This window comes from Pan paniscus, chromosome 21, assembly GCF_029289425.2.
Source record: "Pan paniscus chromosome 21, NHGRI_mPanPan1-v2.0_pri, whole genome shotgun sequence".
Lineage (NCBI taxonomy): Eukaryota > Metazoa > Chordata > Mammalia > Primates > Hominidae > Pan > Pan paniscus.
The window spans coordinates 37,133,051-37,148,584 of NC_073270.2; the positions used below are offsets into that span (position 1 = coordinate 37,133,051).

At 43.7% G+C, this 15,534-nt stretch overlaps 1 protein-coding gene across 1 annotated transcript; it reads left to right on the plus strand.

The window, feature by feature from the left end:
- Positions 1-1,915: 1,915 nt before the first annotated feature.
- Positions 1,916-12,437, plus strand: LOC100967439 (beta-defensin 123). The gene is made up of 2 exons (XM_003833409.6): positions 1,916-2,040; positions 11,326-12,437. Exons 1-2 carry the CDS (start codon positions 1,983-1,985, stop codon positions 11,469-11,471), a joined length of 204 nt encoding a protein of 67 aa, XP_003833457.1. The 5' UTR covers positions 1,916-1,982; the 3' UTR covers positions 11,472-12,437.
- The last annotated feature ends 3,097 nt before the right edge of the window (positions 12,438-15,534 follow it).

Sequence of the window (15,534 nt, forward strand, 5' to 3'; positions counted from 1 at the left end):
CTGGAGGTGCACATATAAGTCTCCCTCTGCTCCCTTGACATCTCCCTTATCCCCTGCCCATTGTGGATACACAGCTACTCCAGAGTCCTCAGGAGGACTACAAAGGCTTCAAAACAAGAGCAAAATTGCTACACTGACTATGCAAGGAGCAGGCCCAGAGATGGACAATGATTTTGCAAGACCCACACAGTGTACTTGGGAGTTGGGGTCAAGAGAAAAGACCTGTGATATAAGTGGTTCAGAGACTTGGGGGCTGATAAGGGCAGCCTAGAGAATCCTTATCTGAAAACCCAATTACCTTGCCCTGTTTTGGTGTTGAAAACCTGGATTGCTGCATTCTTTTACTTTCTGTGTCTTTTATATAGAGAACCATATAATATGATGGATATATTGATCCCTACTGCACATCTGCCCCAAATCCTTAATTGAAGAGATTGAGACCCAGAAAGAAAAAAAAAGTAATTCTTCCAAGGTCACATAGAAAGCTAGTAGCAGTGTCAGGACTAGTTACCCAATATTTTCAACTCTGCTGTCACTCTCAATACAAAAATCCTCCATATATCCTGGCATTTCAGGCAGAGGGAAAATCTCTTCTTTTAGGGAGAAAAGAATCCAACAGATACATTATTTCTCCAGGCCTGGGCAACAGAGCAAGACCCTGTATCCAAAACAACAACAAAAACAAAAAGATAAAAAATAGTTTTTAAAATTAAGAAAAAAAAAGAAATGAAATGAGCCTCCTTACCAAAAATGAACAGCACAGGAAAGGTGGACTTCTAGGCTTTCCACTGAGTCCCTTCCTAGCCAGTGTCTCTTCTTCTCTTCATTGTAAGGGTTTTAGAAAGAATTATTTACACTTGCTGACCTCACTGTTTCACTTACCTTTCAGTTTTCAACCCCACTGACTGTTTTCTGCCCCTACAGAAATGGCTTTCACTGTTGTTGTTGTTGTTTTTCCCTTGTAATCCCTCTGTATGCTATTATACCCTTGACATCTGTTTCAAGCAGGGTCCAGTCAGAGAAACAGTAACTACAGGATGCAGCTACCACCCGAGGGCTGAGGGAACTAAAGGAAAGAGATGCCTTTCTTTTCTTTTCTGAGACAGAGTCTTGCTCTGTCGCCCAGTCGGGAGTGCAGTGGCGCGATCTCGGCTCACCACAGCCTCCCCAGGTTCAAGCGATTATCTTGCCTCAGCCTCCCAAGTAGCTGGGATTATAGGCATGCACCACCACACCTGGCTAATTTTTGTATTTTTAGTAGAGATGGGGTTTCACCATGTTGGCCAGGCTGGTCTCGAACTCCTGACCTCAAGTGATCCACCCACCTTGGCCTCCCAAACTGCTGGGATTACAGGCGTGAGCCACCGTGCCCGGCCAAGAATGAGTTTTCAAAACCCGAGTTCAGAAGAAGGATTCTGAGTGGTTGGTTCTCAGATCTCTGAGGAAGGGGAAGGATGACCCTAGGGGGAGGGCCACCGCATGTTAGAACCCAGCAGGGGGCTGTGACAGACAGGCTGGTGCTCGGAGCTTCATCTCTTTCTGCCGTTTTCCTCTCAGTTTTTGCTCTGGTTATGTCATATTTCTCATTTTCAACACCAACATGAGCCTTTGTACAGATATTCCTCCAGCTGGAACCCCATTTCAGCTCATCTACCTGTTGCTTTGTATTTATTCTTCAAAACTCTGCCGTCTTCCCTGACCTTCTGGAGCCGGTGTTTGTGGCGCCTCCTGCTGGTCACTGGGTTCAGGCAGTTTGGAGCTGGGTGGAAGGACAGGTAGTATATTAAGTCTTGGGCCCTGGACCTTGTTGGCTGACCTGTCCCTGCTGACCTAAATGACAAAGGGAGGTGTGTCCAGTCAGAGTGTGAGGGCTGTACCCGTGGGCAGCTGAGGGAGTGCGAGCCACAGGCCAGGCACTCTCCTTCTCCCATTAGCTCAGCCGTGGCATCGGACTTGCAGCTTCACTTTGGGCTGCCTTAGCCATGAAGCTCCTTTTGCTGACTTTGACTGTGCTGCTGCTCTTATCCCAGCTGACTCCAGGTAACCTGAACCTCCTTAAGGAAGGGGCAGGGCTTAGAGACTAAGGCCTGGTCAGGGAATCCCAAGGGCTAGAAGGATGGGCTGCAGGTTGTCATCTAGCACCACGTATAGGAGGCAGGAGGCGCCTCACCAGCAGCAGGTGCCAGCTGATAGATGACAACTACAACATCCAGAGCTGCTCTCTCAGCGGCTCCATCCCTCCTCTTCCTGCCCAGCTCCAGGGAGCATGTGGGGGTGGCCTAGTGTGTGAGGAGGAGTGGGAGGGGTGAGCAAGAGAAGCAGGAAAGAGGAGAGGCAGGTATGGCCCTTTTGCAAAATAGTCCCCAGAATGAACGAAGCTTTGTGAAGATCACAGCTACCTTAATGGGAGAGAAAGCTCATTTGTACTTAGCTGTCTCTGTGCCAGACTCTGCGCTGGAAGCTAGGACCACGGAGATAAATGACATGGTGCCAGGGGAACTAACTGGAGGAGACAGTTAAATAGCATTTATAACCCAGGGTGACACGGCTGTGGCAGTGGGAAACCAGGGGGCTGGTTACACATGGTCCAGCCCAGGCTGAGGGAAAGGAGAGTCCTCCTGGAGGGATATCCTGAGTCCTAAAAAGTGAGTCGAAAATAGAAAAGGAAGGAGAGGGGAAAGCAGAAGGGTGTCCCAGGCAGAGAGGTCAGCCTATGCAAAGGTTGGATGCGGGAGAGAGCATGGGAGTGTCGGGGACCTGCATAACATGGAGGGGTGGGTTAGGAGAGAGGTGGGGGTAAAGCTGAGGAAGCATTCAAGCTCCGGGTCTCAGTGGGCCTCAAATGCCAGGTGAGGGACCCATGGGAAGGTTTAAACAGAGAAAGACCCTGGTCAGACCTACCACCCACCAATTCCAGCATGAGCCACCTATCCCTTCCTGCTCATCTGGCAGAAGTTTCCACCCACCCTAAGGCTGTCGGCTAACCTTTCTACAGAGTCAGAAACGTGTGAATTTCCTAAACAAGCTGACCTCCGTCCTTGTGTCTTCCTGAGGCCCTAAAACACCACTGACCTGGAGTAGGGAGGAAAGCCCAGACCCCAGGTTAAAACCTGCCCCATCATTTTCTGACTCTGTGAGCCCCAACAAGAAGCTCAGCTGCTCAGAGTATCAATTTCCTCATTTCTCAAACTGCAATAACATCAAGTGTGTAATAATATCAGGTTGAGGGAACAACATTGAACACACTGAAATTTTGGTCTGCAAAAGAAATATGGCTTCTCTATTTTCTCTAACTCACCAAACTTTCCCAGGAACTTCCATCCTGACTGTGGGAGTTAGTGGTGGGAGGAGCAGGACTACAGAGATAAATGACATGGCACCAGGGGAGCAAACTAGGGGAGACAGTTAAATAGCACTTACAACCCAGGGTGACAAGGCACATAGGGGCTGGGCCTGAACTCAGCAGTTAATTATTTGTCTTTTCTGTTTTAAAATGATTTCTAAGCTAATTCAATCTCTTTTGAATAAGTGTTGAGTCTTTCAGCATGTCTCTTTCTTCCATCACCCTTTCTCTTTCCTGGGATAGTATCTGGTTACAGGGAAAAGTAACTTGATATGTCATCAAATAATTAATTGCTTCATTCAGTAAATACAGTTGAATGGATTTCTTGTTGCAAGCACTGTGATGGGTGCTAGAGGTAGAACTGGGAACAAAACAAGATAAGCAAAACCTCTGTCCTCTTGGAGCTTACCTTCTACTGGAGGACCCAAAGAATTTGAAAAATAAATGAAACATATGGTATGTCAGATAATGAGTACAGTGAGCAGAATAGGCAGGAAAGGAAATAGTGAACACCAGGGGAAGGGGAAGGTCATTTGCTTTTTTTTTTTTTTTTTTTTTTTTTTTTGGAGACAGGGTCTTGCTCTGTCACCCAGGCTGGAGTGCTGGAGTGTAGAGGCATGATCTTAGCTCACTGCAACCTCCACCTCCCGGATTCAAGCAGTTTTCATGCCTCAGCCTCCTAAGTAACTGGGATTACAGGCGCCTGCAACCACGCCTGGCAAATTTTTGTATTTTTAGTAGAGATACGGTTTGGCCATGTTGCCCAGGCTGGTCTTGAATCCCTGACCTCAAGCAATCTGCTTGCCTCAGCCTCCCAAAGTGCTGGGATTACAGGCTTGAGCCACCATGCCAGGTCTTTGCCATTTTTAAGGGGTTGTTCATGGAATGTCTCACTGCGACCTGAGGGAACAACCGGTGTGAGCATGTGGATATGGAGGGAAGGAAATTCAAGCTGGGGAAAACAGCAAGTGCAAGGGTCCTGGGATAGGAACATAAGGAGGTGGGGTCAGGTCCTGTGCTGGACCCTTACTGACTTCTGGGATCACGACCCTCATTGGATGTGGTCAGTAGCGTCCTGCTAGCACTTACTACTGGATTTCATGACTGATGAAATCTCTCAGCCCTTTTGGGGTCCCCACTGACTCGACCCTTCATCTCAGCCAGATCTTCCATCTGGTCCCCAAGTTAAGGCTGTTCACACCCTCCCTTACTGCCTTCTGCACTAGGGGTGTACTCTTGGCAGGTCCCTCACTGGTTTTCCTATCTCAGCCAGAGACAAGGGAACCTGGGGACCTTCTGGGTCTATTTTATTCAACAGAGAGCTGACAGTGATGCTCAGCCACTTCCCTTAGCCATTTCTAATCCCCCTTCAGGTAGCACCATGCAGTGCTATATCCATGCTAAAGATAAGAATTTCTCTGAAGAGCTACCAGTTTCCCTGAGCTATGCTCTAAGAGGCAGAGAGTAAGTGTCTTCTGCGTTGGCAATTTCTTTCAACCAATCTGGGTATTCATAGCAAGAGACTCTCTTGCCCCTACCTTTCTCACATTAATTATCTCTACTTCCTGAGTGTTCAGGTCAACCAGTAGACTGCTAGCAGGAGACACACGAAAGGCCTTTGTCCCTAGCTTGTCGGTGGGTCCACCATCAGGCTGGCAGAATGAGACATGGGTTCTAGCAGGGCTCTCAGGCCCACTGCTGCTGCTGCGGGAGCTGGATTTAAACTTCCAGCTTCCCTGGAAATTATGGCAGAGTATTTCCCCTCTACTTCCTGTTGGGTATGGTAGTGGTGACAGAGGTTAAATGGAAGCTACTTTAGCCGGACCCTCAGCCTTAGCCTCCTATAGCTTATGATGAAGTGGTATTGTCTGAACCCCCCAGGTTCATCTAATAATGTATAAAGGAGCTCTTTGAAATTTGGAAATCCCTGAACTTCCTTAACAAATGTTGGTCCTTAAAATGGTCTTTCCATGCACAACCCTTATCTCATTTAAGCTGAGCAATGAGTTTGCTGTTCTGTTGTTCACCATTCCCCCAAAACCCAGAAACTCTGCCCAATTCTGCTTTTTGACAACCAATGGATTTTATGATTAAAGGGGATTGAAATATGCATCACTTTAATATTTTCAAAATATTGTCATACTCACCGTTAGGTTAATTGTGGGAATTCAGGAGACATGTGTAAAGCCCAGAAACCCAGCAGAGATGAGATTTAGGTGGGACACCTGCCCTTCCATTATACATCCTCACAGCACCCTGAGTTCGTTCTTTATAATTTTCATCATACTCTAGTTAATCAAATATCTGGGTATCTATTTTTTAATGGCTCTTTCTCCCCTCATTAGACTGGAAGTTCTCTGAGGGTAGGTGTCTCACTCATTTATAGTTTTATCTCCAGTGTATAGGCCTCTCAGTCTATACATGTGAGTATTTCCCTGGTGTAGATATCTGGAAAGGAATTGCTAGTTAAAGACTGTGTATAGTTTTAAAATGTGTAAGTTATTGCTCAGTAGGCTCCACAGATGCTAAAAAAGTGTATGAGTGTCATTCCTTTCACTCACCAATAGTTCCTCTTGACACTCTTAAAAATTGAGATTTTGTTGTTAAATGGTGGCTTTTTCCTTATCTTTTTGTAAACTAAAACACAGAATCACAGATGCTGCACACCACATAATACAAGTGTGCAGCTTAATGGAAGTTATAAGTGCACATCTTTGTAACCACCACTCAGGTCAATGGACAGAGCATTGACAGTCACTCCGAAAACGTCTCCACCTATTCCATCCATCACAATTGTCTTCATCCCCCAAATTAAGCACTCTCCTGACTTTTATAGCAATCAGTTCTTTGCATTCCTTTACAGTCTCATTGCTAGGGGTGCATCCCTAGACACCCTATTTATACTGTTAAAATCTGATATCTCTTTAGATTCCTTGAATTTTTTAATTTACTGGTTCCATCTTCATCCCTTTCTTATCTTTACAAGTTATCTGTTGAAAAAACATAAGTCATTTGATCTATAACTTTCCACAATATAAATTTTGCTGATTGCATACTCAAGGTAAAATTCAATGTGTTCCTCTGACCTCTGCATTTCCTGCAAATCAGCACCTGTATCCAGAGGTTTGATCAGGCTCAAGTTCTCCCATTTTGGCAGAACTTTCAGTGGTGATATGTTCTTTCATTAGGAGGCACATAATATCTGGTTGTCTGTCTTTTAGGACAATAGGAATCAATGATGCTCAAAGCCTAGATCCATTAATTTTTTGGCCATTTCAAAATGATAATATTCTGTTAAGTGATATTCTTTATTTAGCTGGAACAGTCATATGAAAAAGATACTCCTCATTGTCTACTATTTGATTTCTTAGCAGTACAGTGCATATAGGAAAGACAGAATACAGGCTTGATGATTTTTCTTTATTTATGAATCTGCAAGATAATGATCTATTGTCCTATCTCCCCAAATTGTGATCAAATAATTTTTTTTGTTCTTTAGTTTGGATGGAGTCTAACTCTGTCGCCCAATCTGGAGTGCAGTGGCGTGATCTTGACTCACTGCAACCTCCGCCTCCCAGGTTCAAACAATTCTCCTGCCTCAGCCTCCCAAGTAGCTGGGATTACAGGTGCACGCCACCACGCCTGCCTAATTTTTGTAATTTTAGTAAAGACGGGGGTTTCACCATATTGGTCAGGCTGGTCTTAAACTCCTGACCTCAGGTGATCCACCCGCCTCGGCCTCCCAAAGTGCTGGGATTACAGGCATGGGCCACCGCACCCGGCCGACGAAATAATTTTTATATCATTAAAAATGCATGGATTTAACTATATTTAATGAATTTGCATTCATTACGATCTTTATGCTTACGGAAACTGAAATTGTCCCATCCGTGGCTAGGTGGAGCTTCTTTAATATGACCCTTGAGCCTTATTTTACATATCCCTGGTAACCTTTGATAGCTTACTTGTGATCAAGTCCATCTTATAAAGACCACAAGGACACACTAGCAGTCTGACGGTCAGATCTATTAACTTACCACAGCAAAGGAAACTGCACACCAAAGGACCTGTGGGTGGTTGGGGGCGCAGGAGGAGTCACCAAACGAAGAAACAAATAGGGTACTGTAGGATGACAGAAAAGGGCAGATTCAAGTATAATGTAAATGAAGCAGGGTCTGATAGACTTCAAAGCAAGGCAGGGCCACAGGGCAAAGTGTAAAGGAATTAACATCAGGCCTAGGCTGAGAAACGGATTCAGGATCCTGTTTCCATGGAAAGTACAAAATGAGGAGAGTTGTGGAATTTTGTTTTCCAAAACCCCTTATCTGACACCAGCACCTGGCTTTGAAATGAAGGCTGCTTTTCTGTACTGAAAGGCTCAGTTCCTGGGGGAAGAATATAACCTTTCCTTCTTGCTGATATGATTTCAAATACAAAGTTTCCGATAGTTGTGATTAGAGAAAAGAGGGTTTCTCAGCACTTTGTTCTTTTGTTAATTAACAAACGCAGTTTCACAGGCTCACACTGGCTATCTGGAGTGACGAGATATTCTAGGCCGGTCTTGTGCAGTTCCTGCACCAGGTCTTGAATTAGTTCTAAGTTTTACAGCAGACAGCTTCACCCCAGTCTCACCTCAAATAAAAACATGCCAATTCGCACATTGTGTAAGAACCTTAAAACAGTATACCATACTTCCATTTCACCTCTCCCAGCCTTTGTGCTATTGTCATACATTTCTCTTCTGTGTATGCTATGAACTCCGCAGTACAATGCTGTTATTTTACTTTAAACAATTATCTTTTAAAGAAATGTCTCGGGAGGCAGAGTCTGCAGTGAGCCGAGATCACGCCACTGTGCTCCAGCCTGGGCGACAGAGTGAGACTCCATCTCAAAAAAAAAAAAACAAAACAAAAACAAAAATAGGCCCGGCGCGGTGGCTCACACCTGTAATCCCAGCACTTTGGGAGGCCGAGGCGGGTGGATCACCTGAGGTCAGGAGTTTGAGACCAGCCTGACCAACATGGAGAAACCCCGTCTCTACTAAAAATACAAAATTAGCCAGGCGTGGTGGCGCATGCCTGTAATTCCAGCTACTCGGGAGGCTGAGACAGGAGAATCGCTTGAACCCGGGTGGTGGAGGTTGCAGTGAGCTGAGATTGCGCCATTGCACTCCAGCCTGGGCAACAGAGCAAGACTCCATCTCAAAAAAATAATAATAATAAAAATAAAAATAAATGTTTAATTGAGAACAAAAGTTGTTTACATTTACCCATAGTTATCAGTTCTGATTCTCTTTACTCCTTTATGTAGACATCCAGATTTCCCTCTGGTACCATTTTCTTCTGCCTGAGTAACTTCCTTTAGCATTTCTTGTAGTGAAAGCTTTCAGTGATCAATGTTCTCCGTTTTCAAATACATGAAAAAGTCTTTATTTCTCCACTTTTAGAATATTTTTCCTCTGTAAAGAATTCTGGGCTTTTTTCCTTTTATTACTTTAAAGATCTCTCTCTACCATCTTCTAGTGCGCAGTTTCTGACAATAAGTCTTCTGGGTTGGTTTTTTTTTTTTTCCTTTCTTTGAGACGGTTTCACTGTCACTTAGGGTAGAGTGCAGTGGCGTGACCACAGCTCACTGCAGCCTCGACCTCCCAGGCTCAAGCGATCCTCCCACCTCAGCCTCCCTAGTAGCTGGGACTACAGGTGCACACCAACACACCCGGCTAATTTTTTTTTTTTTTTTTTTTTTGAGACGGAGTCCCGCTCTGTCGCCCAGGCTGGAGTGCAGTGGCGCTATCTCGGCTCACTGCAAGCTCTGCCTCCCAGGTTCACGCCATTGTCCTGCCTCAGCCTACCAAGTAGCTGGGATTACAGGCACCTGCCACCATGCCCGGCTAATTTTTTGTGTTTTTAGTAGAGATGGGGTTTCACTGTGTTAGCCAGGATGGTCTCGATCTCCTGACCTCATGATCCGCCCGCCTTGGCCTCCCAAAGTGCTGGGATTACAGGCGTGAGCCACCACGTCCAGCCTAATTTTTTTATTTTTTTGGAGAGACAGGGTCTCACCTAGGCTGGTCTCAAACTCTTGGGCTCAAGCAATCCTCCCATCTCAGCCTCCCAAAGTGCTGGGATTTCAAGTGTGAGCCACCACACCCAGCCTCTTCCAGGATTTTTACCTTTTCTCCTATGTACATAACGTGTCTTTTCTTCTGGCTTTTTAAAGATTTTTTTCCTTTCACTTGATTTTGCAATTTGATTATTATGTGCCTTTGCATGCTTCTCTTTTGGTTTTATTCAGCTTGTAGTTCACCGAGGGTCATGGTTCTATGGGCTTAGAGTTTTCATCAAACTTGAAATTTTTCAGCCATTATTACTTCAAATACTTTTCCTGCCCCTCCCCTCTCCTCTCCTTTTAGTATTCCAATTATATGCATGTTAGACTACTTGTTATTGTCCCATGGGTCACTGACACTCTGCTCTTTTTCCCCCCCATCTTTTTTCTCTCCATGTTTCATTTTGGATGATTTCTGTTGCTATGTCTTCAAGTTCATTTATCTTTTCTTCTTCAGTCTAACCTACTATTAATCTCACTTAGTATGTTTTTCATTTAATATTTAATGTTTCATCTCAACTATTCCATGTGAATATATACATATATATATTTTTTTTTTTTTTTTTCTGTGAGACAGAGTTTCACTCTTGTTGCCTAGGCTGAAGTGCAATGGCACGATCTCAGCTCACTGCAACCTCTACCTCCCAGGTTCAAGCGATTCTCCTGCCTCAGTCTCCTGAGTAGCTGGGATTACAGGCATGTGCCACCACGCCCAGCTAATTTTTTTTTTTTTTTTTTTTTTTTTGTATTTTTAGTAGAGATGGGGTTTCTCCACGTTGGTCAGGCTGGTCTCGAACTCCTGACCTCAGGTGATCCACCCACCTTGGCCTCCCAAAGTGCTGGGATCATAGGCTTGACCCATCGTGCCCGGCCATGAATATTTTTTACATCTTTATTTCTTCTCATCATGCTCATGGCTTCCTCCACCTTTTTTACTACTTGGAGCGTATTTATCATAGCTGTTTTATCATCCTTGTCTGCTAGTTTCATCATCATTGTCATTTCTGTGTTGGTTGATTTGTTTTTCTCCTGGTTATGGGTCATATTTTCTTGCTTTTTTTTTTGTATGCCTGAAAAATATTTTTACACTTTCAGTTTCTGTATTTTGTTACACTCCTTTAAAGAGTGTTAGATATTTTTCTGGCATGCAGCTAAGTTAGTGGGAATCAGATGAATATTTTCAAGACTGACGTTTAAGCTTTGTTAGGATGGGTACAGGGTATTCTTTAGTCTAGGGTTAATTTAGCCCCCACTACTAAGGCAATAGCCTTCTGAGTACTAAATGCTGCAGATTTTACAGAGTCTTTCCACTCAGGCAGGTGGAAACACAATCTATTCCCAGACCTGTGCAATCACTGGGAATTGTTCTGCTTACTTCTTTTTGGTGTTTGGTATTTTTCTCCCCCTCAGGCCTTTGGTAGTTTCCTCTTGCACATGCACAGAAAGGCACTTAAAGACTACAGGGTGGGCCAGGCATAGTGGCACATGTCTGTTGTCCTAGCTCCTCGGGGAAACTCAGGTGGGAGAGTCCCTTGAACTGGGAGGAGGAGGTTTGCAGTGAGCCAGAATCATTCCACTGTACTCCAGCCTAGGTGACAGAGCAAGACTCATCTCAAAAAAAATAAAAATAAAAAAAAAGACAATCCACACACATAAAGGCTTTATTCAGCTGATGTACCAAGGTCACTCTCTCAGTCAAAGGTGGGGAGCAAAAAAACAGAGTAAAGGAAAAACAGTGATAGATGAAAAGAGTCGAAGGCAAGGGAAACAAGGGACCTTCTATCTCATCTGTTTCCATTCTTTTACAGACCTTTCAAATCCGGAGCCTACTTGTTAGGACTGACACTGTCTCCCTTCTTTCTGCTTTGTGTCAGGTGGCACCCAAAGATGCTGGAATCTTTATGGCAAATGCCGTTACAGATGCTCCAAGAAGGAAAGAGTCTATGTTTACTGCATAAATAATAAAATGTGCTGCGTGAAGCCCAAGTACCAGCCAAAAGAAAGGTGGTGGCCATTTTAAGTGCTTTGAAGCCTGAAGCCATGAAAATGCAGATGAAGCTCCCAGTGGATTCCCACACTCTATCAATAAACACCTCTGGCTGATCCCTGCGTTTGCCTGTTAGTGAACCCCAGCAGCTCCCAGGAGTGCCTTTTGGGTGGTTTGGGATGTCACAACTGTTTTCACAATAATAATAAGACATTTTTTAATTTTTTTTTTTTTGAGATGGAGTCTTGCTCTGTCGCCCAGGCTGGAGTGCAGTGGCGCAATCTCAGCTCACTGCAAGCTCCGCCTCCCGGGTTCATGCCATTCTCCTGCCTCAGCCTCCCAAGTAGCTGGGACTACAGGTGCCCGCCACCACGCCCAGCTAATTTTTTTTTTTTTTTTTTTTTTTTTTTTTAGTAGAGACGGGGTTTCACTGTGTTAGCCAGGATGGTCTTGATCTCTTGACCTTGTGATCTGCCTGCCTCGGCCTCCCAACATTTTTCACTTTTTTAAGCTCTCTCTTTCACAAGTGTATAGGGGAATTTTCTGGAATCTCCATGACATATAATGACATAATTGTTCTGGCAGCTGACGAAAGATGTGCTTATGTGCTCTTGTGTAGAATTTTTTAAGGTAGAAGGCTCAAGGTATAAGTATGCTCATTTTCAGAGATTCATGCAATTTGTTCTCAGTAATTCTACTGTCCTCTTACAAACTATCTTTGGTTATATTATTAACTGTAATAATCAATCTCTATACCTTCATTATCATCTAATAAGTCATTACTTTGAAATCCCACAACTTACTTTGTACCACAAGAAATAAGAACACTTTATCGTCTTGGTTTGCAGAGGTATTTTGTTCTAATTTTTTATTTTTTATAGAGATAGGGTCTCACTTTGTTACCCAGCCTGGTTTTGAACTCCTGGTCCGCCTCAGCTTTCCAAAGTGCTAGGAATACAGGAATGAGCCAACACTCCCACGGGGACTTGCAGAGGTATATTAACAACAGTCCTAGCTGTCTAACAGAATAAAGGACACGCTCTCCCTTAAGGAAAAAATAACACCTATTCTAGTCTCTATAGTTCTCTTAACTACAATTTCTGACATATATACAATTTTAAAATTATAAGACATGCACAGAAGCAGGAAAATATGACCCATAATCAAGAATAAAAATAATCAATTAGAATCAGACCCAAAGATGGTGATACAGTTTGGATCTGTGTCCCCACCCAAATCTCATGTTGAATTATAATCCCCAGTGTTGGAGGTGGGGCCTGGTGGGAGGTGATTGGATCATGGAGGTAGATCCTTCATGAATGGTTTAGCACCATCCCTTTGGTACTGTTCTTGTAATAGAGTTCTCACAAGATCTGGTTGTTTAAAAGTATGTGGCACCGTCTCGCTCTTCACTTCCCTCTGCTCTGACTATGTAAGACAGGCCTGCTTCTCCTTCACCTTCTGCCATGCTCAAAAGTTTCCTGAGGCCTCCTTAGAAGCCTTCATGCTCCTTGTACAGCCTGCAGAACCATGAGCCAATTAAACCTCTTTTTTTTTTTTTGAGATGAAGTCTTGCTCCTGTTGCCCAGGCTGGAGTGCAGTGGCATGATCTCGGCTCACTGCAACCTCCACGTCCTGGGTTCAAGTGATTCTCCTTCCTCAGCCTCCTGTGTAGTTGGGATTACAGGCGTGCACCACCAAGCCTGGCTAATTTTCATATTTTTAGTACAGACAGGGTTTCATCATGTTGGCCAGGCTGGTCTTGAACTCCTGACCTCAGGTGATCCACCCTCCTCGACCTCCCAAAGTGCTAGGATTACAGGCGTGAGCCACTATGCCTGGCCTAAACCTCTTTCCTTTATAAATTACCTGGTCTCAGGGTTTTTTGTTTTTTTTTTTGATAGCAGTATGAGAACAAACTAATACAGATGGAGTAGTTGTTGGAATTAACAGATAACCTTAAAATAACTATTATAAATATGTTAAAGAAATTAGAAGATTGATAAAATGAATGAAAGGATGAAGAATTTAAATACACAGAAAAATAGTGTATAGTGTATTGTTTTCCACTGCTGCATTACAAAACCACTCCAGAACTTAGTAGACTAAAATAACAACTATTTGTTATTTTTCACAATTCTGCTCATTGATTAAGTGGTTCTTCTGATATTCTCACGAGGTCATTCATGTTACTACATCTCTCTTCACGTAGCCTCTCCACCGCAAAGAAGTTAACCTTGGCTTCCTCTATGATGGCTGGGGCCAAGAGCCTCCCAAAGTGCTAGGAATACAGGAATGAGCCGCCATTCCTGGTCTTGCAGAGGTATATTAACAACAGTCCTAACTGCCTAACAGAAGAAAGGACATGCTCTCCCTTAGGGAAAAAATAACACTTATTTTAGTCTTATAGTTCTCTTAAATACAATTTCTGACATATATGGGTAAACCTCAACATCCAGCATTTCTCAAATTTCTGTTTGTATTACATTTGCTGAAGTCCCACTGGTAAATCATATGCCAGTCACTGTGAAAGAGGACTACATAAGGGCATGAATACTAAGAGGATGATTCATTGCATGATGGAAACTTTAAGAATAAATTGGGCCTTCTAAACTGAGACATGCTAAAATTAAGAATTTATTGGATGGTAAGCCAGGCGTGGTGGCACATGCCTGTAGTCGCAACTACTTGGTAGGCTGAGGCAGGAGGATCACTTACACCCAGGAGTTTAAGTCTGTAGTATGCTATGATCATGCCTGTGAATAGCCACATGTGCACTCCAGCCTGAGCAACATAGCGAGACCCCACCTCTTAAAAAAAGGAATCTATTGGATGGGTTTAACAGCAGAAGATAGGGCATTGTGGAAGAATGAATCAGTCAACTCAGAGACAGATTCGAAGATATACAAACCAAAGCACAGAGAGAAAAAATGCAAAACAAGCATAACAGAGTATGAGAGACTTATGGGACAATATCAAATAATCTAACATATATATAATTAAGTCCCAGAAGAAGAGATGGGAGACCAGGCACAGTGGCTCACACATGTAATCTCAGCACTTTGGGAGGCTGAGGCAGGAGGATCACATGAATCCAAGAGTTCAAGACCAGCCTGGACATTATAATGAGACCCCCTCCCTATTTTTTTTTTTCTTTTCGAGATGGGGTCTCACCATGTTGGTTGTGAGCTCCTGGGCTCAAGCAATTTGGCCTGCCTCAGCCTCCTAAAATGCTGGGATTACAGGAATGAGCCACCATGCCCAAACCCCACCTATCTCTATTAAAAAAAAGAAATTAAAGAGGGCAATGAGGAAGAAGAAATATTTTTAAAAGATAATAGTTGAAAAATTTCCAAAATTGTTGAAAGACATCAATCCACAAGAAATTCAGTGAACTCCAAAGCAGCATAGACACAAAGAAAATCAAACCTGCCAGGCATGGTGGCTCAAGCCTGTAATTCCAGCACTTTGGGAGGCCGAGGCGGGCAGATCACCTGAGGTTAGGAGTTCGACACCAGCCTGGCCAACATGGTGAAACCTCATCTCTACTAATAATACAACAATTAGCTGGGCATGGTGGCACGCGCCTGTAAGCCCAGCTACTAAGGAGGCTGCGGCAGGAGAATCGCTTGAACCTGGGAGGCTGGAGGTTGCTGAGGTGAGATCCTGCCACTGCACTCCAGCCTGGGCGACAGAAGGAAACTCTGTCTCAAAAAAAAAAAAAAAAAAGGAAAGGAAAGAAATCAAACCCTAAACATATCACAGTCAAACTGCTAACAATTAAAAGAAAAAGTGCCTCTGGAGGCTGAGGCAGCAAAAAGGCGTGAACCCGAGAGGCGGAGCTTGCAGTGAGCAGAGATCGCTCCGCTGCACTCCAGCCTGGGCGACAGAGTGAGACTTCGTCTCAAAAAAAAAAAGAAAAAGTGCTTCTCAGTACCTATGAATATTTCATACAAAACATGTTCAAGAATTTATGGAAAAAGTTAGAAAACCTTATTGAAATACAATATAGAAAGCCTAAATTAATAGAGAAACATATCATGCTTATGAATTAGAAGTCTCAATATCTTAAAGACGACAATTATATACTAATTAT